General features: G+C 41.8%; 1 protein-coding gene across 4 annotated transcripts in view; it reads left to right on the top strand.

Annotated features, from left to right (window-relative positions):
* Positions 1–611: 611 nt before the first annotated feature.
* The window catches only part of ODF2L (outer dense fiber of sperm tails 2 like), a 248,638-nt gene continuing 222,077 nt past the window's right edge, over positions 612–27,172 (top strand). For 2 of the 4 annotated variants that reach the window (XM_069232260.1, XM_069232263.1), the window contains exons 1-2: positions 612–780; positions 25,230–25,357. In XM_069232260.1, the coding sequence (XP_069088361.1) occupies positions 25,247–25,357 (111 nt within the window). In that variant the 5' untranslated portion in view covers positions 612–780; positions 25,230–25,246. The remainder of the gene's footprint in view (positions 781–25,229; positions 25,358–27,172) is intronic. The other 2 variants (XM_069232261.1, XM_069232262.1) reach the window with 2 other exon arrangements.

Here is a 27,172-nt window from a genome sequence, read left to right on the forward strand (position 1 = left end):
GTATGTTTGGACTTATGGGATTTGTAGTTTTGATATTGTTCTTCTCTCATTGGCTGCTGTGGAAAATAAAGCTAGAAAGAGAAGCATAATCTGAGCCTCCGGTCCTGACATAGAATCCCAATCTGTGGCTTTCTGGTTACACACACAGACACCTGCAGTGATTGCATTAACTAATACAGGTTTCATTATATAAAATAGCACATCTCTCACTGACTAGTTTAACTGCAATTTTTTTTTTCATATAAGGTGTGTGTTTTGATACCAAGTGGGAGATTGAAAATGTGTTGTTACCTACATGCCAGCATTTTAGAAGAGGTAAGTAGGAAATTGAAGAAAAATCGGTATAATATATTTTTCCTATTGACGTATATTGAAGGAGAGACAATTTCAAACGGGAGACAGACATAATAAAGCCATTTTTGGCTGAATAATCAAGGTGTACCGCCTGAAACTGATCTATTGCGCCTTCGCTTAAAACGGTCAGGCAAAGTCAAAGATATAGATTTAATTTAATATTCTTTTTCCTTCCTTATACGAAAACCTGGGAGGCAGGGCTTGTTTTAAGTATTTTTTTGCTGTGAGTTGCTCTCGTTTTCGGGTACTTTCGAAGGGAAATTGCGCTCGTTTTGAATTTAGGGAAGGCAGCGCTGATAATGCGTGTTTCCGATTCTGCTCCTAGCAACGCTGCCCAGCCCTAACAATGCTACCTGTCTCCGCGAGCTTCCACCGCATGCACCAGGAAAACCCCTGTGATCCTTAAAACCAGTTCGGGACTGCCAGGTCAGTATTCTTCGTTCTGACTTATTCCTGCTCCGCGGTAGCAATCCGCCGTCTCTAGCATTTTGTATTTCTACTTTGCGTCTATTTCCTGGTACCTGTCTTCCCTTGCGCTTCTCCATGCTGCTGCAACTGCCGCGGGTGTCCACCGCTCACGAAATGCCTCTGACGGGGCGGTATTGGTCTCTCGCTGTCCGTTCCAGCCGAAAGCATTTGTGTTTGTGATTACAGTCCTTTCAGAGTGGCATGACAGGTTAAATGCGGCTAACCTGGCTCCTTTAATTGTCATCTGAAATGTATTGTTAAAGGGGCTTTGCTTGGGGAACTTACACGTATTCCCTTAGTAAAAGTGAGGTGTACTGCTTTGACCCACTCAAATATGAGTTCACCGGGTCTTTTTAATTTTGTGAAATGTGCACTATATAGCCACAGCCCAGTTTTAGCTTAATAGCGATACCAAGTTTTCAGTTTGCTTATGTGTGACATTACTTTATTTACAGTGTGCTTGTGTGTGACGTTTCAGTGCTCTGTGACACTTGAAGTGACCCTATGTTAAGTAACAATAATGTATTTAAGATGATGTAATAAGGGTATTAAAAAGACGCACCTCCATGCCACGGTTAAAAATGTTTTAATTGGCAAGCACATTAAGTGTGACCAACCCTGCAAGTAAATATTCAACTGCCATATTCTAGTCATTCTACATTCTGAATTCAATATTCTCTATCCCCATTATCATAGCTAACCACAGTACAACCCATTTTCCCCTTACAACTTCTAGTTACAAATTACACCCAGTGCAATAATTTTATGTAAAAACTAAAAATAACGTATACAACAACAGCAATACAAATTGACTTCTTCAATTTTCAGCATTCCCCTCATATAATGTAATCCTTCAAACTTAGGCATTTTTATATCCCTTCCAATTCTCCTCACGGTGGACGGACTCTTGCACGACAACATGTATAAATCCACTTCTCCACTCATCACTTGATGTGGCTAAAGTGGAATAATGTAGACGTGGAAAATATATAAATGAATCTAGTGAAATGTGTAAAATGTCACCATATAACACATCCCCTCTTTTACCCATGCAAAGAAACCATTGCTAACGTGTCCCTTTATGACCAATTTACTCACTTTGGGACTCGTTTTAGGCCAGTTAATCTTTTGACCCTGATTGAAGGCACCGTAGGACGAGATAACTAATCAGCATGTCAATCAATATGTCAATAACGTCATCAATATCTACTATAATAAGAAAATTCAGATTAGTCAAAGACATTAATAAAGCTCGGAAACCATCATGAACTTTCAGTCATGAATAACCACACCAGTTTAGTATGAGTTTTGTGATATTTATTCCCTATTGATTGCAATTCTACTAGCAAGTTTATTAATCTCAAAACCAAGAAACACATTAGCATAGTCACAATATGGCAACTCTGATAAGATTTAATCAAAGCAAGAATCACGAATATTAGAACATTGCACGACGTCAACATAGGTTATCCTTAGCAGAATATCATTAATTCATTATTCAACAAATTCAGTCATTTGTCTATTTGCGTCAGTTTAGTAAACCCCTCACCTAACCTCGAATTAGCATTGGCATGTTGGGCTTCATGCAAAACAATTTAGAAAACATCTAGCTATGGTTTCTGTCAAAAGAAAAGCAGTTGGTACCTAGAAAGGAAAAGCAAACAATCACAATTTCATTGTCCTATAGTTACCCTCCGTATTGGGTCAGCACTCAGATTCATTCTTCGTCCTCGGGACAGCAGTTGATTCGCCATCCGTCAGGAACTCAGCGGGTCGGGTAAAGGGGCACTTCCCTCATAAGGAGGTAAAGTGTAAACAGGCAATATAAGGCAAGAATGGTTTTAAGAACCAAACAGCAAAGTCTCTACGCAGAGTGACAAAGTGTCTGGGTCATAGCAAATCGCATCAGCATTTCACTAACTCCTATTCTAATTCACTTCCTTGTGTCAAGGGTTTTTATCCCATTTTCGTTGTACATTCCCCTAAAATTTGGTTGGTTGGGGCTGGCACCCCACTATCTCCCTCCAATAGAGTTTCAATTATCTCATCAAATTTGTCACCCCATAACAGTTCTCACGTATTTTATTGGTCCTTATGATTGACGTCTTCAGTGGGTAGAATGTCCGGTATGATTTAATACCCTTGTGGTCTTTTGCACATCTTCAGTCAGTGGCTCCATTGTCTGTACCGGTTTAGGGAACCTTGTACCTGCACGTAGTCTACACTGTTGCGCTCAACAAGAATGTTTCATTAAGCAAGTCGAATTTCATGAGAACGGATCTACTACAGTTACATTCATCTTCTAGTTTGGAAAAACAAGAGTTCATGTCCTTCAGCAAGTCAGCACACTGCACGTTAGAAAAACGCATTTAATATGAAACCGTGCAATTAGGCCTCGACTCATGCTAACTAAGGCCTAATGATTTATTAGCAAAACTCTAACCTACAACCTTTCATTATTAGTACAAAATCACTTTTCAATATAATATTTCATCATTATTAGTCAATTTCATTAGTCATTGTATATATTGGTGGCCACTCCCCGTGGGCACATTTCAACACGCGTTTAGCAAAATATATTAATACATTTTCTATGCAGCATTATTACACATTAGTTCATAATCATTTCATGTTAATATTGATTATATAAGCTACGCTCTCTCACCGTGAACAAGAAAAGGAAAAAAAAAAATGCACGTATAATCAACATAAACAAAATGATTCCAGAAATGGAAAACATTCCCGGGACTAATTCATAACATAGTCTTGATAACTAACTGGTGCGTGATATTCTCTGCGGCCTTCATCATGTGAATTAACAAATGCCATCACTATTCTTTGCAGTTTCATAACTCTGTCTCCTCCTTCTGTCCCATTCACCCTTTGTGCCATTGCTCGGTCACCTAGTCCAATACTTTCTGGGTTTACCATCTGCTTGTCAGCCATCAACATGTTTTCGCTACAGCATTGTTGTCATTCATTCTTTCTTCTTAGCAATTTGCTACACTGTTACTCCTTTTTTCTTGTTTGTAGTACAAGGCAACTCTTTTTATTCCAATTTTGGCCGTTCTTTAAATCAGCATACCAATTATGTACATTTCTTACTTCCCAACTTGATTTTGACATAGTCACTTTCCCAAATTCTCTTTCCTTTAATGCTTTCATATACTTCACTTTTGGTTTCACATTCCTTCATCCAGTGTGGATCCATTTGGTTTTGGGTTCTCTACCTTTCACCCTCACAATCGGTAACACAACTTTGACACCACTCACAGTTGTGTTGTGTGGCCACACCATTTTGTTCACAGCCTCTCTCACTCTCTTTCTGCTATTCACTGCCATTTTTATAGCCTTCTCAACTATGCCATTACCTTGGGGATTATATGAAGATGTGCGAACATGCTTAATGCCATGACCTTTCAAAAATGCTTGTATCAGTGTGGATATAAGCTGAGCACCATTATCTGTGACAATTGTTCATGGACATCCCTCTTTCATGAATACTTTGATAACATTCTCAGTTGTAACGTTCCTTACAAATTCATCTGCTAACTTTCTTGAGAATACATCAACCATTACTATTGCAAAGTGCTGACACTTGCACTGATAATCCATGTGAACTATGGAATCTATGCACACTTTGGCCCATGACCCTTCAGCATCATTGAAGGAACCCACTTCTTCACCACCAACTTTCAAACGTTTTTCACTCTCGCTACATATATCATATCTTTCTATCTATTCTTCTACATCGTTATCCTTGCCTGGCCACCAAAACTTGTCTTTTAAGCATGATTGCCCTAACTGTCGTTCATGGGCAAGTTAAATCCGTGTTTTTTTTTTTTTTCAACTCCCTCATGGGTACATATTTTTCACCCTTAATAATTAAGGTGCTTTTTGCACCCATGCTTAATTCACTTTGTAGTTTCATGTAGCTGCACAATGAGCAAACCACAACTGCTTCTCTTTTGCACACTTTGCAAATTCTTCTTGTCAAAGTCTGAAAAAATGCATCAAACTGTATTGCTTATACTCCTCATTTGTAATAGCACTGCTCTATCCTTCCAATGCATCTTCAACCCTTTCTATTACACATTCTGTGTCATCATACTTTGGTTCACCGCAATCCACAATGCTAAAGGGCAATCTAGGCAAGCAGTTGGTTTGCACATTTTTCCACCAAGCTTTGTACTTTGTATCAAAATTCTTGTAAGCGAAAAGCTGATCTCTGAGACTCTGTCGGTCTTCCCCTAGTTATACAACCTTTATTAAAGGTTTGTGGTCAGTACGTAATGTAAATCCTACTCCCCATAAATATGTACAGAAATACTAAGCTTCCCATGCAGCTGCTAATGGTTCATGCTCAGTGGCCTCATTATTGCGTTCAACAAGACTCCAAGATCTAAAAGCAAAGGTCACGGGACATTCAACTCCACATTTATTCTGTGATAAGACTGCCCATAATCCATGAGCTCTAACATTAACATTACATTATGCTTGTATCCTTGGTATAAAAATCTGTGAGTTTGCAATTTTATTTTTGATGTTTTCAAGTGCTTGTACATGTCTCCCTCCCCATACAAGCTCCTTTCCTTTTTCTAATCATTTTCTCATTGGTTCTCTGTTCTCAGAAAAATTGTGAACACATTTAGCGTAATATTCGTTTAAGCCCATGAAAAAGCATAATTGATCTTTTCCCTGAGGAGCTGGAGCCAATCTAATGGATTTTATTAGATTTTCCCTTGGCTTGATACTTTAGCCTGTGATGGTCTATCCAAGCTACTTGAGTTTGGTTAACAGGAACTGACATTTTTCTTTGCAAAGTGTTAAACCAGCTTCCCTTAGTATTTGTTGTACTTTCACCAAAGTACCATTATGTTTCTCCTCTGTGGCAAAAACAAATAGAATATTGTCTTGAAAAAAAAACATTTAACGTGTTCTTAAATTATTATTCATAATACATTGGAATACACTGGAAGCCGATGTCAATTGTAAATTGAAATACACAGTCAATAGCAATGAAAACAGCAAGAGTTTTTGCCTTGGGGTGTAAATTAATCATGTGATAAGCAGATTTTAAATCTAATTTGGTGAGAAATTGAGCAATAGAATAATTTCTGATATGCTTGGGAAAAGAAATCTGTGCATCCGAATGCACTGGTTGAAGCTCTTCAAGTCAAAACAAAATCTTAAACGGCCATCCCCTTTATTGTGATAACCACCAGATATAGCCACTCTAATGCTTCAACAGGCTTTGATGCCCTCATTCTGCATATATTCTAACACTTTCTTCACTTCTTCCCTGCATACGATGAGAACCTTCCTCAAGCTATTCCTTACTGGTATCACTGATTCTTAATGAGCATAACCTTTAAATGAGGCAATATTCTTTTGAAGATACCAGAAAATGCTGTTTTGATGTAAGATTTGCTTGGTTTGTCTTTAAATCTTTCAGTGCAGTTCTTTTCCCTTGTATCTTGACTCAAGAAAGCTGTTGTAGTGTTCTGTTTTTTTTCCTACAACTCACTTTTCTTTGCATCAATTTGTTGCAATTCCCTCATGCATAAGTCTGATTCTTCTACCATTTTTGCAATATCAATTGCTTCTGTTAATGTTGTGTTACATGCAACCCATAACCTTCGTAGTTTTTTGTTTTTGTACTGAATTATTAATTTATTCTCTGATAATGTGGTCCATCATGTACCCAAATTCACACTTTATGGTTAACTCGCATAGTCTCGTGATAAATTGATCTACTGTTTCTTGACTTTTTGGGGGATTTCGGTAAAAATTATGTCTGCCTAACTATGTTGCCCTGTGCTAGCGCGCCTGGTCCTTAGTAAGTAAACTTACAAGGGGACGCGTATAGGCCGATTAAACTTTTGGATCGCATGGAGTATCCTAGTCATGTAGAGACCAGTGCTACTAGAATGCACTATAACCAATCAATCACCATTAAGAGAAACATTAATCATTGGACAATTATATCGACATTTCATGAATAACCACAACTCAGTATACATTTTAAAAATTTTATTTCCCTATTAATTACAATTCTAATGCATCAGTTAATTCAGACTTTATTCATTCAGCTCGGAATTAGTTCATTAGTGACCACTAACCTAATCAGAACTTGAGAAAACATATGCTCTAATGCTTCAGCATAAGCTAACAAAGATTAATATATTGACATTAATAGCAGAGTTCAGCAACCAGTTTGTCAATCATTTGTCACGGTCAATGTCTCCCAAAAGAACCCTACCTAACTCAGATTAGCATTTAGCATGTGGGATTTCATGCGAAAACATTTTAGAAACGTGAATTTGGAAGACATCTAGCTAGGAGAAAAAAATATTTAAACAGTGCAGTTGGTACCTAGAAGGAAAGGCACAAAAGTTAATCAGTCACATTGTCATAGCTACCTATCCACAGTGGATCAGCAACAAAGACAGTCTTCGTCCTCAGGTCATCAATCGATCAGCAACGCATCAGGCTCTCAAGCGCATAAGCCCAATGACCGAATCGCGTCTCTTGATGTCATCATTTCTCTCCTCACATCTGAAGTTTTAGCCCCTTCTCATGACTTTTTATTAGTTTTTCAGTCCATCCCCCTAATTCCTAATTGGTCAATTAATCACCAGTTTTGACTCTATCCAGTAATATTATTTTTGCAAATCTATGAATTCTAATATTTCACCGTTCTAAGTTCATTGATTGGTTCACTTGTACGATGTCCTCATCATTCGGCTCATCAGGTATCGAAAATGTTGCATGTTCTACTCCAGTTAGTGTCTATATTGTTTGAGTCCTGGGAAAGTACGTCTTGTCTGCTCTACACAACATATGTTGTGATTTGGTTCACTCAACTCCTGTCCGTCGGTACATTGCAAAAAATTCTAGCTAAGCAGACTTTAGCAGCGAATTGTTCATGGTCAGTTCAATGCATCAGCCTTTTTTAAAGAACTAGTAATTTATCTTCTGCATGAGGCCCGGCAAAACTAGGCCACAACTTTGGCTAAGTTAGCTCTACAATATAATGCAAAACATAGGTTATACATCTCAATATGACACATTACTACATTATTATTATCATTATATATTTTCATTATTTCACGCATTTTTAATCATTTTAGTACAAATTCGCATAAGTGGTTGCCACTGTCCGTGGGCACATTTTCAAACGTGCACATTACTTTTTCTACAATTAATTTATCAGTGAACTTTTTGCTATTCAAAACACCTAAACATTAATAATTTCTAATTAGCATATCTGCTTCAACACCGGCTTCTACATAAGTGTCATCAATATGTGCATTGCCTGGTGCTATAACTATTAGAAGAAACTTGAAAACATGTTGGCGTTCTTGTCCTAATATATTAATTACAAGGGCTCTTTTCATTGACGCTCTAAAATTTGAATCATCAATGTCCTCTAAGTAAGTCTCAAAGTTATCAATCCATTCTTCCCATTCAATTGGAGTTGGTCCAGCTTGTGGTAAAAATATGGGAGCAGGAGCCACGGACTGCATTGATTGACAGTGTGCTGCCTCTGCTTCCCTCTTGATAGACACTAAAAATAATGACTGTAAAATTATGGTTTTCCCATAATGCCCCTCTATCTTGAAAGAATGTTTTGTTAAATGCTACTGATTTGATACTAGCATATCAATGTTTCCACAAAAATATGACTGTGTTTAAATAAATTGTGCAAACCACTGTGGTTTTCCATGTAGAGAAATGCTTTGAAGGCTTTAAATAGGAGATGTTGCAGAATCTAATGTGAAAAATATCATACGATTCTAGTAGATGATGCTCCGTCACAATTAATGAAAGAAGACCAACATAGCTAAGAAGGCAGAGAATGTGTTTCAGTTTCTGGACCTCTGAGGTAATTCTTGTCGTTCTGAAGAGACTTTCTCATGAGAGGCAAATGAATGAAATTAGGAGGCCAGTGTGGAGATTACAGTCGTTGAGAGCTGCTGTTACTACATGCTGGAGACCTGAGGTTAAGAATAAAATGGGCAGATGTGTTTAAAGTTAAGGTACTGACTATGGGGTCGGTTTAAATTTCAAGGAATTAAATCAGTCATCAAACAATGTTTTGAAGGGCTTGATGTATTGCAAGCAAAAATACACTTCGCATGACAATGAAAAATATAATTCTTCAATGACTGGGTTTAACTCCCATGCTGCTGGTTACCTGGAGCAGGCACTCTCTCCAAACTGAAGTAAGCACTGGAGCCTAAATAAAGTACTTGGAAGTTTAATTTATCACTGTTGGACCTGGCTTTTTGACAGGGTCATCCCCAAACTTTTTGCCTTCCTCCTTCTCTTTTTCTGACCTCATTTTTGCTGGTTTTTAGACTCTGCGCACTTTACCACTGCTAACCAGTGCTAAAGTGCATATGCTCTCTCCCTTAAAACATGGTAACCTTGAATCATACCTGATTGGACTATTAATTTACTTATAAGTCCCTAGTAAGGTGCACTTTATGTGCATAGGGCTGGTAAATTAAATGCTACTAGTGGGCCTGCAGCACTGGTTGTGCCACCCACTTAAGTAGCCCCTTTTCCTTGTGTCAGGCCTGCCATTGCAAGGCCTGTGTGTGCAGTTTCACTGCCACCTCGACTTGGCATTTAAAAGTACTTGCCAAGCCTAGAACTCCCCTTTTTCTACATATGTCACCCTTAATGTGTGCCCTAGGTAACCCCTAGAGCAGGGTGCTGTGTAGATAAAAGGCAGGACATATACCTGTGTAGTTATATGTCCTGGTAGTGTAAAACTCCTAAATTCGTTTTACACTACTGTGGGGCCTGCTTCCTTCATAGGCTAACATTGGGGCTGCCCTCATACACTGGTGAAGTGGCAGCTGCTGATCTGAAAGGAGCAGGAAGGTCATATTTAGTATGGCCAGAATGGTAATACAAAGTCCTGCTGACTGGTGAAGTCGGATTTAATATTACTATTCTAGAAATGCCACTTTTAGAAAGTGAGCATTTCTTTGCACTTAAATCTTTCTGTGCCTTACAATCCACGTCTGGCTGGGCTTGGTTGACAGCTCCTTGTGCATTCACTCAGACACACCCCAAACACAGGGTACTCAGCCTCACTTGCATACATCTGCATTTTGAATGGGTCTTCCTGGGCTGGGAGGGTGGAGGGCCTGCTCTCACACAAAGGACTGCCACACCCCCTACTGGGACCCTGGCAGACAGGATTGAACTGAAAGGGGACCTGGTGCACTTCATAGCCACTCTTTGAAGTCTCCCCCACTTCAAAGGCACATTTGGGTATAAAACAGGGCCTCTGCCCTACCTCATCAGACACTTGCTGGAGAAGAAACCGGAACCAGAAACTACATCCTGCCAAGAAGAACTGCCTGGCTGCTCAAAGGACTCACCTGTCTGCTTTCTACAAAGGACTGCTGTCTTGCTGTTGCCCTGCTGCCTTGCTGAACTCTTGTCTGGCTGTGAAAGTGCTCTCCAAGGGCTTGGATAGAGCTTGCCTCCTGTTCCTTGAAGTCTCAGGACCAAAAAGACTTCTTCCTTTCACTTGGACGCTCCGTGCGCCGAAAATTTCGACGCACAGCTTGTTTCGCGGCGAGAAAAACGCCGCACACCGACGCTGATCGACGCGACGCCCTCGGGACGATCGAGACTTCGACGCACAACCTCGCAAGGACAAAGCCGCTCGACTTTCCAGGAGAAATCGACGCGACGCCCACCGTGAGTGCGAAACTTTGACGCACGGCCTCGCAAGGACAACGCCGCCCGACTTCCAAGGAGAAATCGACGCGACGCCTGCCGTGAGACCAAACTTTCGACGCACGGCCTCGCAAGGACAACGCCGCCCGACTTCCAAGGAGAAATCGACGCGACGCCTACCGTGAGATCGAAACTTCGACGCGCAGCCCCGCAGAACGACGCGCAGCCGGAAAACAAGCAGGAGAATCCACGCACAGACCCGGGACATCTGGTAATCCCCGCGATCCACAAAAAGAGACTGTCTGCGCGCCGGAAAACGACGCCCGACTTCCCCGCGTGGAAAAGAACGACGCAAGTCTGTGTGTGCTGAGGAGAAATCGACGCACACACCCCTTTTTCCACGCATCTCTTCTCCTGTGGCCCTCTGAGGAGATTTTCCACCAGAAACCAGGTACTTTGTGCTTGAAAGACACTGTATTGCATTCTAAAGACTTAAGACACTTTATATCACTTCCCTGGGATATTTCTACAATTTTCCATTGCAACTTTATTCTTTTTTTTTGACCTACAATTATCCTGATAAATATTATATATTTTTCTAAACACTGTGTGGTGTATTTTTGTGGTGCTATATGGTGGTATTGTATGATTTATTGCACAGATACTTTACACATTGCCTTCTAAGTTAAGCCTGATTGCTCGTGCCAAGCTACCAGAGGGTGGGCACAGGATAATCTTGGATAGTGTGTGACTTACCCTGACTAGAGTGAGGGCTTTTGCTTGGACAGGAGGTAACCTGACTGCCAACCAAAAACCCCATTTCTAACAATCACCAACAGCATCACAGAAGTTCCTTCATGTGCTCTCTGTCAACTTTCACTGAACCCCCTTGGAACCAAGTGACCTCTAAGAGGTCCCTTGTTACCATAACATCATGGCAACAGTGATGTTAGAAACTAGTGAACATAGAGAAGAATTCCCTACAACAACATTGTACAATATAACACTTTGTAATATCATAATCCATTGAATGTTTTGCATTCTCTTTAGGACATGAGATGTAATAGCTAATGCCTTTTGTTCGTGCTCTTGGGATGCGTGGATGTGTACTTAGGTTGCTCATGAAAGCTCTAGCAATTTGTGTATGTTGCTTAACTGATCATGGACCAAAGGCAATTATTTGTGATACAAAGCATGAGAGAAGACCTGAGTAGTTTACTGATGTGATTTGTGACCATGCTATGCTTTATGATCACAGACCAACTTATGCATATCAAAGTACCTGTGGTTGTAAATGATCTGGGTTTAGTAAAATTTAGTGACAGCTTAATTGTCTGCTGCAGCAGGTTTTAGTCAGGCGATGGTTGCAGGTATGCCTACACTTAAGCTTCCTGCAATTTAATCGGCACCAATTCAGAAAAATATATAAAAACAAGCTGAAAGAGACTGAATATAGTTTTATTTCAACACCTTTTCAGTGTTGGAACTCTGCCTTTTCCACAGCACTAAGGGGGTTATTCTAACTTTGGAGGAGGTGTTAATCCGTCCCAAAAGTGACGGAAAAGTGACGGATTTACCACCAGCCGTATTACGAGTCCATTATATCCTATGGAACTCGTAATACGGCTGGTGGTATATCCGTCACTTTACCGTCACTTTTGGGATGGATTAACACTCCTCCAAAGTTAGAATAACCCCCTAAGTGTCTAAGAGCCCCCTCCTGCTCAAAGAAGACAACTTTGGTGCGGCTTACCCACTCTTAAAGGAAACAACACTAGTGAGGCTCAGCAAATCTCACTTGACATAGCCTCTGCTGGGCTCAGCCGCTCTTAATGGGACACTGTTTCTAAAGGGCTTGAATCTCTCAGTTGCCACCTCACTGGTGCTGGGACGATCCTCACTGCAGGCTGTGCCTGTCTCCGACAATTAGGCCAGTTTTACCTGCCACAGCAGCCTTGTCGTATGGGAGGATGCAGCGGGCTCCCAGCTGAAAGAGGTCATCCAAGGCTCGGCTGCTGAAGAGTAGACACTAGATGATTCAACTGCAGGCTCATCAAAGTCAGTGATTGCTTTTTGGTGTTCACAACCAAATATTTGTTTGGGTTTTCTTACTGCTCGCTAGCCCCTGCTGAGGTTAACTCAGAACTCAGACACCGGGAACAAGTTCCAACTGTGCTTATCTGGTTGCACCAGTCTAGGACAAAGTCACAAATTCAGGCCAACCGGGATGGAGTGCAGGTAGCATACAGGAGCCTGGTTAGTTCCACTGAGAATTCTTCCTTATGTCCTTAATTCAGAGTGTTGCATTGCATTGATTCATGTGAGGAGCTGTGAGGGCTGCAGTGGGAGCTCCTGCATCGAGTTGCACTGTGCTGTGTTGGTTCCGATGAGGAGCTATGAGGGATGTGATGCGAGTTCCTGCATCAAGTTGTTTTGTACTGTCAGTTCTGATGAGCTACGATGTGAGGTCCTGCGTCGAGTTGCATCAACTGCATTTGTTTTGTTGAGGTCGTTGATCAAGGGCTGTAAGGTTTATGTGATTGGAGGTCCTGCGTCGGGTTGTGGTGCGTTGCATCTATTCTGAGGAAACTCACAGTTGGGACAGGAGGCCAGCAGCAGGGATTAAATAGGGCCAGTTGAGTTGTGGCAGAACTCTGCAGCTTCTGTCCCTGTAGCTTGGAACAGGAGACCAGTCAGCTAGCTCTCAGAGTCACTCTAGTGGTTCCTCAGGCGGCAGGGCAGTTCTTCTTGCAGCAAGTCAGAGCTTCCACCAGCAGAGCAGTCCTTCTTCTGATACTTTCACAAGTCTAGATGTGAACTGAAGAGTGGGTCCTACTTTTTATATATCGTGCTAGTTTTCAAATCAGAAAGGCTTCTGGATCCCCAACATCCCCCCCCTCGAGGTGACTGGAATTGTCTTTTTCCCTGCCCTGTTTACAGTCACAATAGGCTAGAGTGAAGTTATTTGTATATGAGCTGAGGCAGTGACTTTGAAGTGCAAGTGTAACCGCTCCACTCCTCCCATCAAGTCAGGAGGGCCCATCTGCCAACATTCAGTCCCTCAATTCTGTGGCTGTCTGGAAGAAATACAGAAAGGCAACTGCCAGCTAAACCTAGTCATGTGAACCTGGAAACATACTGTAGGTTCCAGATGGTTAGGATAGGGCAGTGCCAACTTTGTAAAGTGGTATTTTCAGAATTGCGACTTAAAATCTGACTTTACCTTTAAAAAATGTTTTTAAATTAAAAATTCCACAGACGCCAACCATGACATTTCTGCCTGCTCTTAAACATATTTATTAAATGTAATAAGATAACACAGTGGTATCCTATGGGAGAGGTAGGTCTCACACCAGTGAAAACCAAATCTGGGTTTTTCACTACCAGGATATATAAAACTATATGACCAACTTTTTAAATAAACCTCACCGTGCCCTAGGGGCTGTTTAGGGCCTACCTTATGGGTGGCATATATATTACAAAGGGAGCTTTAGGCCTGGCATAAGGTTCATTTTGGATGGTTGTGATGCCCTCAATTATGTAAGTTGAACCCAAAAAAATCAAAATATACAAACAAACTTAACGTGCAGTCTAGGAACAAGTCCTGCCTGTACTTGTAGCACAGATTCAAAAAATCTGCATACAACAAGATGACCTAGGCCACACATCCACTGTTTCATAGCCTACGGCTACAAAATAATGCTGATATATACACATGTAAGCTGATTTTCATCTGTTTCATATGTTGCTTCATGCTTGTATGTAACGAAGAGACGATGTTCTTCAATGATGCACAAACATGTTGACAAATCCCAATGCATTTCTGGTGAAAGCACTGTTTTTCATCAGGGGTAACAGCAGCACCAGTGAAACGAAAATAAGTGCCTCATGCTGACAACCAAAAGGATCTGTGAAGGTAATTGCAGTGTTCGTGAGGCTGAGCTGCAGTTATCAGCAATACACTGGCACACATCTGGCAACGTGATTAAAATAACAGAAATATGCTGAAACCCCTTCAAAGTAGGGCACTGCACTGCACAGGGAGTCTTTAAATGAGAAGGGAGCTCTGGTGGGTAGGTATTTTCTTCTGTGACAGTCAATAGTCTATCGTACAGTATACATAGGTATATTAAGGGAACCTTTGACTTTCTAAAGATAGTTGATTTTCATTTCCTTTTGAACCATGTGAATTAAAATCTCTGCCTTATGCCACAGATAAAAACCTTTATTTTGAAAATGGGTTCCTCCTATTTAGTCCACCAAGGTTTTTGACTTTTGATCATCCAGTTTTTGGACCTTTACTTTGGGTGAGTCTCACTACCTCACTAAACTCACGGTAATTGAACTGAGCGTGTTTACCCCCTATTGTTCACCTTTTCAGGTAAGGGTATTACAGAACAATTAGGGTAAGGAGCACTGGTATTGTTACATGTTAACATATGTGCGGGCTGCACACGAGAAAATACTGTTAGGTGCGGCCTGGTGTCTTCACACAGGTAACATGCCAGTGGCAGTTTTAAACTGCAGATTTAACCTGTTAAAATAACCCATTTTGACTACTTCAAAACGTCCTTCTAAATATTCATACGTCACCCCTAAGTAGGTCATAATGCCCATAAAGGCCGGGGGCATGGTATTTAAAAGTAGGAAATGTAAACATTAATGCTGAACATTTTCTTGCATTGAAATAACTGTTAAAGATATTTTCACTATTGCAAGACTGACTGCTCCCATAGGAAAATGCAGGCCAACATTGTTCCATCTAATAAATGCTAAATTCAGATTGGTAGCAGGCGGGGAAATAATTCAAGGGCTCATTTTTGTAGTTATTAAACATCCAATTTCATAGTAAAATGAAACTTTATTTAAACTATCAATTAACAGATAATTGTGAAAAGTTATCAGTTTGCTATGTAAAGCCTCTGAAGGACTGTCTGTAAGCATTCAGCCGTTACATGGCAGCTGGATGGCTCCACTTTAGGGAGGTATGAATTGCTCTCAGGACAAGGGGAGTTGTCTTTACTTTGACACAATGGAAAAGGAGCTGTTCCCAATAACCTGATTAACTGTGAAGGGGGCTGGCCTTCCCTGACGCAGGCAGATATAGCTAACACCTGAGCCTGCATACTTTTTTTTTTTTTTTTTTTTTCTTTTTTCTTTCTAGCCGGGCTTACTGTCATCCCAGTGAGAGTTGGAGCTGCCCCAGAACGGGTTCAAAATGATCAGAGGAGGGTCTGCCCATTTCTATGGCCACTTATTTGAGTGAACACTGGAAATCTGCACCCATAACTCTTTCCATTTCCTTTACTGTGGTGGGTGGTGGACAGTCTAATATTGTCTGAACCTTCTTTCTATCTATGGTTACCCCTCTCGGAGATAAGATGTATCCTAGGAATTCAACAGATTGAGTATGAAATATACATTTTCCCAATTTAGCAAAAAGGGCATGTTCGCGGAGTCTTTGTAGTACTTCTCTGACATGACTAGTGTGTTCTGTCATGTTTGTGAATAAATGAAGATGTTGTCAATGTATATGACCATGCAAATATCCAGTAGATCTTGCAGAACTTTTATTTATAAAGTACTAGAACGCTGTGTGGGCATTACATGAGCCAAATGTCATAGCTGTGTATTCAGATAGTCCAAACTTGGTTTGAATGCTGTTTTCCACTTGTCACCCGTTTGTACACAAATAAACTGGTTTGCACCAAGCAGGTCCAATTTAGTGTACACAGTGTACTTCTGCACTTGGTCAAGCTAGACCAGGATTAGCGGCAACGGGTATCTATTCTTCATGGTCATTTTCTTTAATGCTCTATAGTATATGCATGCCCACAACTTGCTATTCTTCTTCAGGATGAAGAAGAGCAACAATGATGCTGGGGAGGTGGAGTGGCAAATGAGCCCTAGGGCTCACAGCTCATCTAGGTAGTTCTTTCTGTGTTTTTGTCTCGTATTCAGGGAGAGCGTAGACACAACTACAAGGGAGTGCTACAACCAAAATTAAGTCAAGGTGGCAATCATATTCCTTATTGGGAGGTAGTTGCGTAGCCTTTTGCTCATTAAAAATGGCTCAAATCCTGATATTCTAAAAGAAGTTGCGTCATAGTTTCTTGTCTTAAGACTGCACATGTCAGGGGAGATAGAACTTCCTGTGTCTCTTTATAACAATGGGTTTGACAGTAATGAGAACCCAGGGTGACCAAGCGGATGGCCCAGTTGATGTTGAGATTATGAAGTTTAAGCCAGAGGGTCCCGAATATTGTGCCATAGGTAGGTGTATCAATGAGATCAAAGGTCAAGGTCTCGGTATGCCCGTTCTCACATACTAGAGGTATTGGTGCAGTTTAATATATGCTCATCCTGGAAAAGAACTTAGAGCCATCCACAGCTCTAACCTGTTCAGGTACGCTTTTCTTAAAGTGTGGAATATGTAAAGAACTGGCCAAGGCTAGGTCTAAGAAATTTCCAGTAGCTCCGAAGTCAGAGTATTGGAAGACCTTCCGCTGTTTGACCGAAAGTATAAAGCTAACTACTATTGTAATATGTTGTGGAACTCTTAGAAATGGGGTCTCTAGTTGGCAGTTGGTTTGCACCCTGTCCAAGTAGGGACCCGAACTCTAGTCATTATAAGGGAGATAACCCCTGCTCAGCCCCTTGGTAGCTTGGGATGAGCAGTCAGGCTTATCTCAGAAGCAATGTGTAAAGCATTTGCATTGTGTGAGGGCAGGCACAGCTCTTTCAGGTGTAAGTGACCACTCCTTCCTCCACTCTAGCGCAGATGGCTCATCAGGATGTGCAGGCTACGCCCCAGCTCCCTTTGTGTCACTGTCTAGAGGAGAGGTGTGAACAGCCCAACTGTCAAGCTGACCCAGATGGGGAATCCACAAATGGGCAGAGTCACAGAATGGGTTAAGCAAGAAAATACTTACTTTCTAAAAGTGGCATTTTCAAACTCCCAATCTAAAAACCAACTTCACTAAAATATGTATTTTTATATTGTGAGTTCATAGACCCCAAACGCCACATTTCTATCTGCCCTCAAAGGGAATCTGTACTTTAAAGTTATTCAAAGGCAGTCCCCATGTTAACCTATGAAGGAGCTAGGCCTTGAAACAGTGAAAACCAAATTTGGCAGTATTTCACTGTTAGGATATGGAAAACACACCAGTACATGTCTTACCTATTAAATACACTGCACCCTTCCCATGGGGCTACCTAGGGTGTACCTTAGGGATGCCTTACATGTACCAAAAGAGAAGGTTTGGACCTGCCAAGTGGGTACACTTGCCAGGTTGAATTGGCAGTTTAAAACTGCATACACAGACACTGCAGTGGCAGGTCTGAACCATGTTTACAGGGCTACTAATGTGGGTGGCACAACTAGTGCTGCAGCCCACTAGTAGCATTTGATTTACAGGCCCTAGGCACCTCTAGTACACTTTACTAGGGACTTACTAGTAAATCAGATATGCCAATCAGGAATAAACCAATCAACACTACAATTTACACAGAGAGCATATGCACTTTAGCACTAATTAGCAGTGGTAAAGTGCCCAAAGTCCAAAATCCAACAAAAACTGGTCAGAAAAATTAGGAGGAAGGAGGAAGAAAGACTGAGGATGACCCTGCAAAAAGGGCCCCGTGCAACAGGAACCTTGTGAGGTGTTTGCCAAGTAAAGTGGGGTCTGTGCTAGGACCACATCCAACTGATTGATCCCAGTGTCAGCTGGGCTCCCTAGTTTTCCCACACCAAATCAGATGTCACAGCAACATTCTTTATAATTCCTTTTGGCTTGACGGTGCACTGTTGAGCAAAGTGCCCTGCCTTAGAAAAACTTTAAATGTGTGTTTTTATTTTTATATGTTCCTTTTTCTCTGCAGTCTAAGGGCTGCACAAGTCTCCTATCTGCATAGGTTTTGTTTTATCTTGCTACTTAGACTTTTCCTCTTTTTACTCTGTTCATACAACTACTGATTTGGGTTCACCCTGGGAACATTCTCCGTTTCAGTCAATTTACCTATGAGCCAGGTGGACGTTTGTCATTGAATTCAGAGCATTCTGACGGGGAATCTTTTTAGTCATCTCTTAGCCCTCTATAAAAGAGGGTGGTGAGTGCAGGGATGATGCTTTCTCAGGACAGTAATGAGGCCAAGCACTGACTCAGGTATTTGGTGCGGTTTAAATACTCTGTGGGTGTAGCTGACTTCTGAAAGGCAGGTGGCTCACAGGGGAGAAAGAAAGGTTCCAACGGGCCCTGGGAGAGAACACCTGTGAGCCTAATGGTTTTGACCTTTAATGCAAGAAGTTGAATCAAGTAACATTAGCAAGTGGAGTCAATAGGTTATGGCACATGGAACCATTAAACAGAAGTAGATGGAATATATTAACATTAGCAGGTGGAGTCAATATGTCATGGCAGTTGGAACCAATAACCTTGAAACGCATGTCTATTCTTCCCAAGTGTGGAAACAGAAAAACAAATTGAACACCGGTGCCAGAATGTTCTAATGGGTTCATGTGCTGTGGGCAGGGTCCTGAGGGGTGTTTATCATGGTGTTGCAGGAGGCCATGAAATGCCACAGGGAAAATGCAACATGACCCTGTGCGCCACACCCGTTGTACAGAGGGCGCAAGAGGGGGTTGTGACAAGGAAAGGAATGATCTGGCATCCTAGGTTTGCCCAGGAGTGCCTGGCATCTAAAATTTTCTACCCACACTCATAAACATCTGAACAAGGGAGAACCTGAGAGTAAGACCCTGGATGGCTACAACACCAGAATCGTGGACAACTGGAAGGAGAAGCCACCTGATGCCCTCCACCTGTGGTGTTAGTGCAGAGTATTCTTTGACAAGTGAGTGAATCAAGAGCTACACTGGGGTATTTGGTTCCTAGTAAGGGGAGAATTGTGGATCTATTACATCCTCAGACCTCACCTTCTGCTGCACAGCTAATAACCCAATTTCTTAGAATTTAATTTTGTTCTGCTACAAAAATCGAGCAGCAGAAGGCTGGTTCTTTCAGACAAAGTTCACACATTTCTACACACTTGTTTGTGATTAAATATGATTGGATTGCTGCACAAGGCTCACTGGGAAATACTTTTTGCCTCTTGGTGCTCCATCTACCTTTACAGAAGGTCTATGCAGTGTGTTTGTGTCCAGAAAATGCAACACCGAAGAATGAAGAGAACTGGTAAGAGCCAGGTACACTGGCCTCCAGATAAAGCGTGAGGCCGGGGTGCAGAAGGTCCATCCTACACTTCTATGTAATACACAATGAGATCCAGGGCATCGCTCAAGGAAGTTGGAAGAGGTCATGACAGTTCTTCTGATTGGTGACTGTCATACACATCTCAAACCAGTGCTGCACCCTAACATAAACATTAACCTAACAGACCTGATCTCTCCTTGACAAGCAGCAGCAGCAGCTAAGTGCTGACTGTTATAGTTACTGCTAAAATGTTCACAGACAGTCTTACCATGTATCTTGACCAAATGCAAGAGTGGAGTTCAAGGAGCAGAAAATTCATGATGCATAAGGTGTCAATTTGGCAATATGGGGATCGTGAGTGACAAGCATTAGTGTAACTCCTAATATGTGACATTTGTCAGAGCTGGGTTAGTTTTCTTTATCTTTTTGTTTGATACCACATTTCTATTCTGTGAAGTGTGGTGAGCTAGTTCATAGTTCTCCTGGGAGAGAATCTGGAGCGTATACTAATGTGAGAACCTATGAGTTGGAAATGGATTGCGATGCACTCTGTTGGATAATTCCTGGTCAATATTGGTTCAAGAAATCATCTGTTAGTTCAAGAAATCATCTCCTTCTCCTAACTGGCCTCCTGTTTGTGTGTACACTGGTCACGAGTGGGCCAAGGCAATATAGAGTTGTGCTGCATGGGATGTTGTGGTCTTATCATAAAGTGTTCCTCGAGTGCCTGCCTTAACCTACTTTCCATACTGTGCCTCCCCAATAGGTAAGGGATAACTTTCCAGCTAGTATATGTTCTGCAGCATTCATGGAACTGATTACATTCCATCTTGGTTATTGCCATCTTGGGTCTTCACACACTATCCTGAACTTTCTTGACGCATCATCACGTTGTTGCTTCAGCACAGCCCCATTGTGACACCACATCATAGGCTCTTTTTTTTCTCCTGGTCTACTGGACTTGCTGCATCATTATGTTGCTACTTCACCACAGCTCCATTATGTCACCTTTAATTGACTTAGTCTCTTCATCATCTCTGCCGAAACCATGGCTGCGTTTTTAACGCTGCCAGACTGGTATATTCTGCAACCCCACTGGTTCGGCCGGCTGTGTTTTCTTCTGGGCATATTTTCGTTGTTGCACCTATTCAAGGACCAGGAATGATCCAACAAAGTGACTGAGGAAAGGTGCTATACGATCCAGTTTCAAGTTGCGAACTCCTAACTAGCGTATGAATGCAGTTCCATTCTAGGTACCAATTTAACACATGCTTATACATTTCAGTTTCCCCTACAAAATCACATAAGCTCGCCACATCATGGGCACAATTTTCTGGTCTTGGTCTTTACAGTAGCACACTGAATAGTTCTGAGAGTTGTTGTCTGTGTTCATTGTGACTAAATTAACTTTACTAACATTTCTGAAAATAATGAAATGTGAAGGGAAAGCCCAGGACTGACCCCCATTGACAAGGAGTTAAATGTGCATACTGGCTTCAACACTAACTGACCATTTAAAACATCAGCATCTGCGATTTCTACCACCTCAAAGGGTAAAGAGACAAGTTTTTATTGCTTTTCTAAATTTGAGGTAGCACTGTAGCATTTTAATTCCTATAAGCATTGAGTTCTATCATTTGGATGTTAAAGCCGACAAAGATTTTCCTCCCTTGCGGCTCCAGTTGATTTTAGGTACCACAAGATCTTTCTTACAAACCATCTGAACTAGCCCCAATGACCATACCTGTGGAACCACAATGGTATGAAAATAGGCCCTTTTGTTAGAGAGCTTTATGTGCAAGGCACAAAGCGTTGACTATAGCACTTCTCTGCACCGGCAATCAATGGAGCTGCTGCAACTTCTTGGATACAAACTGATGTTTCTGCAGGTCTTTAATAAGACTGGCTGCTGAGCTTTGAGTGTACCTATGACCGTTTTATTTATGCCTAACTTTTAAGGTGGTGTAGTAATTCAGGCATGAAGAGATCAAAGCAATAGCAAGTTTTATCGGAGAAGGGAGATGAACAGCACATGGTGCTGTTTATCAGATGGAGAAGTGGATATCTGTTCCAGAGCTTTTCTTATTCCTGCTCATATGTACAGTAAGGGAAAGCAACCAAAGCGGAGGACATCGTGGATATTACCTAGAAACTAAATTTTCCATATCCTCCTTGTGAGGGGCTAAGTTAGCCTAGAGATGGCAGTCGCCGTCGGTGGCGGTCTGGCGGTATTGTTGGCAAACTGTCTTTGTTTCAGTAGGTTGACTGCCGTGGTCGTAATATGGCGGTCTGTCCTGCCGGCCTGGCAGTGGTCCGACTGCCATCGCCGGTGTGGCGCGACCGTTACCGCCAATGTCATAATGAGAGCCATAGTCTTTGCTCCAGTGCATATGTGTCATCCATGTTTCCTACACGTGCACATACTTGACAAATCTTCGTCGTTGTAAACCTATATCCATTCAATATGCATTGCACCCCATAGTACTCACAGCCATGTGTGCACATCGGCACCATGGGGATGTTTGTGCAGTGACTGTTACTACGTGTACTATGTGTACTCAAAAGTGTATCCACACATTACAGAATCCAACACTACACATACGCAATGTAGACCTCTGGCGAAGCAACCCTGGGAAGCATTGGGTGCCTCTTGTGAACCCAATATTCTGTGTACCAGAATGTACCTACAGCCAACACCATGTGTACATAAGTGCAAAACATACACTGTACGTACATGTTGTGTGTGTACTCACAGGTCTTTCTGGGCCTGTGCCATCAGTGAGTTCCAGATCTGCACCCCAAAATCGGCCGCATTCACATGTGCTCTATTGCACATTACTGAATGCAACAAGGCGCCAGTGAAACCGATCGAGGTCAAGTCAGGCCGCAGTCACACCCTCACAACGACTCCCCAATTTTCCAGTACTCACTGCAGGCTCAGTGCAATGCCCTACCACTCCACCACTCACTAACCCCATCACTGCGACTCACTCCCACTCAAATACTAACTACAGCCCTCACTGCAGCACACTCACCCTCCAGCACTCATTAAAACCCTCACTGCAACACACTCGCCCTCCTGTAGTCGCTCCCATTACGACACTCACTGCAACCCTCACTGCAACACGACTTCACTAAAACCCTCATTGTGACACCAATAAGTCCAGCAGTCACTGCAGCACTCGCTGCAACACAAGCACTCTCCAGAACTCACTAAATCTCTCACTGCAACACACTCGCCTCCAAAACTCACTGAATTCTTCACCGCAACCGCTAGATAAATCTCTGCACTGGCACACCACCGCTAAACACACCGCTTCAGTCTTCTCTGTCCCTCTCCATCCCTCATTGCACCGTCCTAGCACCGCCTGCCTGCTTCGATCATCGTACTCAAGCTCACTGCAAACTCCTTCCTTTAACCTCAGCCTTCAGCCCTCATTTCCCGTGTCCGACCTCCACTCTACCCCTAGCCCCCATGGTCCCTCTCCGACCCTCGGTGCATCAATCCAACCCTCAGTAAATAGTCCCCAATCCTCACATCCCCTGCTTCGCCTTCATCGCACCTCCCCGCTAACACCCCCACTTCTTCTGGTAACTGTCTCTCTCACATGGACATTTATTGGCGAGCAACATGTTCTGGGGTAGCAGGTGGGAGCTGCCAACTTCATCTTACCCAGTAAGTCCCCCACCGCCCCTTTACCGGGTGAAACCTGTGCTCTGCGTACAACTGCCTGCGGCTGATGTACGCGTTTTATGTCAGTGGGGGCACCTGATAAGGGCGCAGACCTGTCCAGTCGGAGGGCCTAGTAATTTACCATCTCCATGCTCTTTTCAGGATTTTAATGTACCCTGATTGTACCAAACGCATTAAACCGATTTATATTATTGGTAGCGAGTTGCTTACAAGTCGTCATTAATATTTTTTCTAATATTAGTAAGAGCAACAACTTCAAAATAAGGAAACAAATATTAAGTGTCCTATTGGGAAAAGAATAGCCTTACCACAGTGTCCAGTTGACACGATTTCACAGTATCCATTCCATTGTTTCCAAACATGCTAATTGCTCGTGTTCGTAATGGTTTTCACTCAGTTGCTTGCGTCCTATTTCTGAACAGGTTGTGATTATTTCCATATACCTCAAGATCTGCACTAAGCATACATAACTCAAGTCAACTTTATGTTTTTATAACGTCGCAGTACGTCCTTTATTGTCCATAGCCTCAACAACCACTAGAGGGCAGTGCTTAATCATCATTTAAAACACATAAAGGCACTTGTCTGAAAAACGTCTGGCGTTGGCACTGGGCAGCCCATTGCTGGGGAAAGGACAGGAATACTCTTTATTGCGCTAATTCGTCACGTTCCTGCCCGTTCCCTGTAACGCAGTGCAGCTGCAAAGCGCTACAACACTTGGCCATAAATATGGCCCTCAACGTTCAAATCTTAATCTAACCCATTTTTAGATGTGAAGTAAATGAAATATCAGGCAAGCATTTTTGGTGTTTGAGGGTGTCTAATGGGGTACACAATTAGCACTTTCCGTTTAAGCACTCTAATGGTAAAACCTGTGACATACCTCGCCTTATTGATGAGGCGTAGCACCGAGCTGCGCTTGCACAGAGCCTGGTGAGCACACATTCAAAACATTTTGAAAGAGACTGTCAGCAGTGCGCCTGTCTTGAACATATTTACTTAGGGTGCAGCTAGATTGCTGTATGTGTGATAAAATTGTGTGATTTTCATTCTGCTGGCTCTCACCTGTTCTTTAATTATTCTTTGTGGTGTGGAGCGTGCCTCTACTTTCCATGCTGTACCTTAATTGTGTTGTGAAGCTTGCTATACAACATTTCGCTACACAAAAAAGAACAGTTAGCTATACCAATGCTTGTTGATTGAAAGTGTGAATCCTCACATAATGTATGCGCAGAGTTTACTTTGGTTTTACATGAAAAATTAGCAGTTTTTGGAATGCAGTATATGATTTTTTTAAAAAGGTTTAAACATAAGTGACAAATTGGTCCATGTTATGTACAGCACTTTCTGGCATTTTTGGCAACAGTCTTTTTAATTCTGAGCCCATAATGAGTGTTAAAAGCAAAACAAAACTCCCCCATAATGGGACACGTTGTCTGAAAAGTCCTTACTGCTTCGGGAGGGATTTAATTACAGGATAATTCCTCAGTTAACTATGTGAGATTTTGTGAAGAACATGCTATGCCATGTAGAGAATTTAAAAAACAAACTCAACCTGAGCTGTGGACATGTGTGAGGATTCCACAGGAACTTTGTGAAACCGTGCCATTTAGTACATTTAGCGTGATTTGTCTTAAATATTTTGGTAGTAGAGTCTAAAAGTACAAAACAAATGTTTATATTTTACCATATTTTAAAAAATACAGGTTAATTCTCTTCTTGTACATACTTCTGAGGCACTGCTTTGGAGATTTAAAGTAAACATTTGAATATCACTGTTTTTCCTGTAATAGGTTTCAAGGCGATACCAATGATGACACCAACCATGTTGTTGACAGACCTTACTGAAGCTGAGAGAGCATCTGATGCTGCAGAAATGTTATCATACACAATAAAAGATGTTGTTATTGAGATGCCTACTGTAAGTCCAGAAAAACATATATTTTGTTTGTAATGTTGCTCTTTGATTTTGGTTGGTAAGCCGTTCATTTTATTGACTTGGTGAAGTAAATGGCTGGTTATTAGGACCACAAACTGTAATTAATTATATTCCAAGATTCAGAATATTATAATGCACATTATCATTCTACGGTAGCTGTTGCTTTTTAACAATAATGTATAAGATATAAAGTCTGTATTCAGCAGTTTACATTGTACCTTTCAGACAAGTCCCTGTAATGGAACACATCTTTCAACTCAGAAAAAACAAAAACAATTCATATTAACCCCTTAGCTGCTGGGCCTTTTCCCCCCCAGTGCTGAGCCCTTTTTTGGCTATTTGGGGTAGTTCGCGCTTAGGGCTTCATAACTTTTTGTCCACATAAGCTAACCACGCCAAATTTGCGTCCTTTTTTTCCAACATCCTAGGGATTCTAATGGTACCCAGAGTTTGTGGTTTACCCTGGAGGAGACCAAGAAAATAGCCAAAATACAGTGAAAATTTAGTTTTTTCCAAAAAAATGGGAAAAAAGGGCCGCCGAAGAAGGCTTGTGGTTTTTTCCCTGAAAATGCCATCAACAAAGGGTTTCTGGTGCTGAAATCACTATCTTCCCACCTTTCAGGAACGGGCAGACTTGAATCAGAAAACCACATTTTCCAACACAAATTTGGCATTTTACTGGGACATACCCCATTTTTACTATTTTTGGTGCTTTCAACCTCCTTCCAGTTAGTGACAGGAATGGGTGTGAAACCAATGCTGGATCCCGGAAAGCTAAACATTTCTGAAAACTAGACAAAATTCTGAATTCAGCAAGGGGTCATTTGTGTAGATCCTACAAGGTTTTCCTACAGAAAATAACAGCTGAAATAAAAAAATATTGAAATTGAGCTGAAAACAACAGCCATTTTTCTTTATGTTTTACTCTGTAACTTTTTCCTGCGATGTCAGATTTCTGAAAGCAATATACCGTTTTGTCTGCTGGACTCTTCTGGTTGCGGGGATATAAAGGGCTTATAGGTTCATCAAGAACCCTAGGTACCCAGAGCCAATAAATGAGGTGCACCCTGCAGTTGGTTTTCATTCTATACTGGGTATACAGCAATTCATTTGCTGAAATATGAGGAGTGAAAAAGAGGTATCAAGAAAACCTTTGCATTTCCAAAATGGGATCAAGATAAGGTTTTGAGGAGCAGTGGTTATTTGCACATCTTTGAATTCCGAGGTGCCCATACTAGCATGTGAATTGCAGGGCATTTCTCAAATAGACGTCTTTTTTACACACTCTCTTATATTTGGAAGGAAAAAATGTAGAGAAAGATAAGGGGCAATAACACTTGTTTTGCTATTCTATGTTCCCCCAAGTCTCCCGATAAAAATGATACCTCACTTGTGTGGGTAGGCCTAGCGCCCGCGACAGGAAATGCCCCAAAACACAACGTGGACACATCCCATTTTTTCACAAAATACAGAGCTGTTTTTTTGCAAAGTGCCTACCTGTAGATTATGGCCTCTAGCTCAGCCGGCACATAGGGAAACCTACCAAACCTGTACATTTTTGAAAACTAGAGACCTAGGGGAATCCAAGATGGGGTGACTCGCGGGGCTCTGACCAGGTTCTGTTACCCAGAATCCTTTGCAAACCTCAAAAAGTGGCTAAAAAAACAAGTTTTCCTCACATTTCGGTGACAGAAAGTTCTGGAATCTGAGAGGAGCCTCAAATTTCCTTCCACCCAGCGTCCCCCCAAGTCTCCCGCAAAAAATGATACCTCACTTGTGTGGGTAGGCCTAGCGCCC

Source organism: Pleurodeles waltl, chromosome 4_2, assembly GCF_031143425.1.
Source record: "Pleurodeles waltl isolate 20211129_DDA chromosome 4_2, aPleWal1.hap1.20221129, whole genome shotgun sequence".
Taxonomy (NCBI): Eukaryota; Metazoa; Chordata; class Amphibia; order Caudata; family Salamandridae; genus Pleurodeles; species Pleurodeles waltl.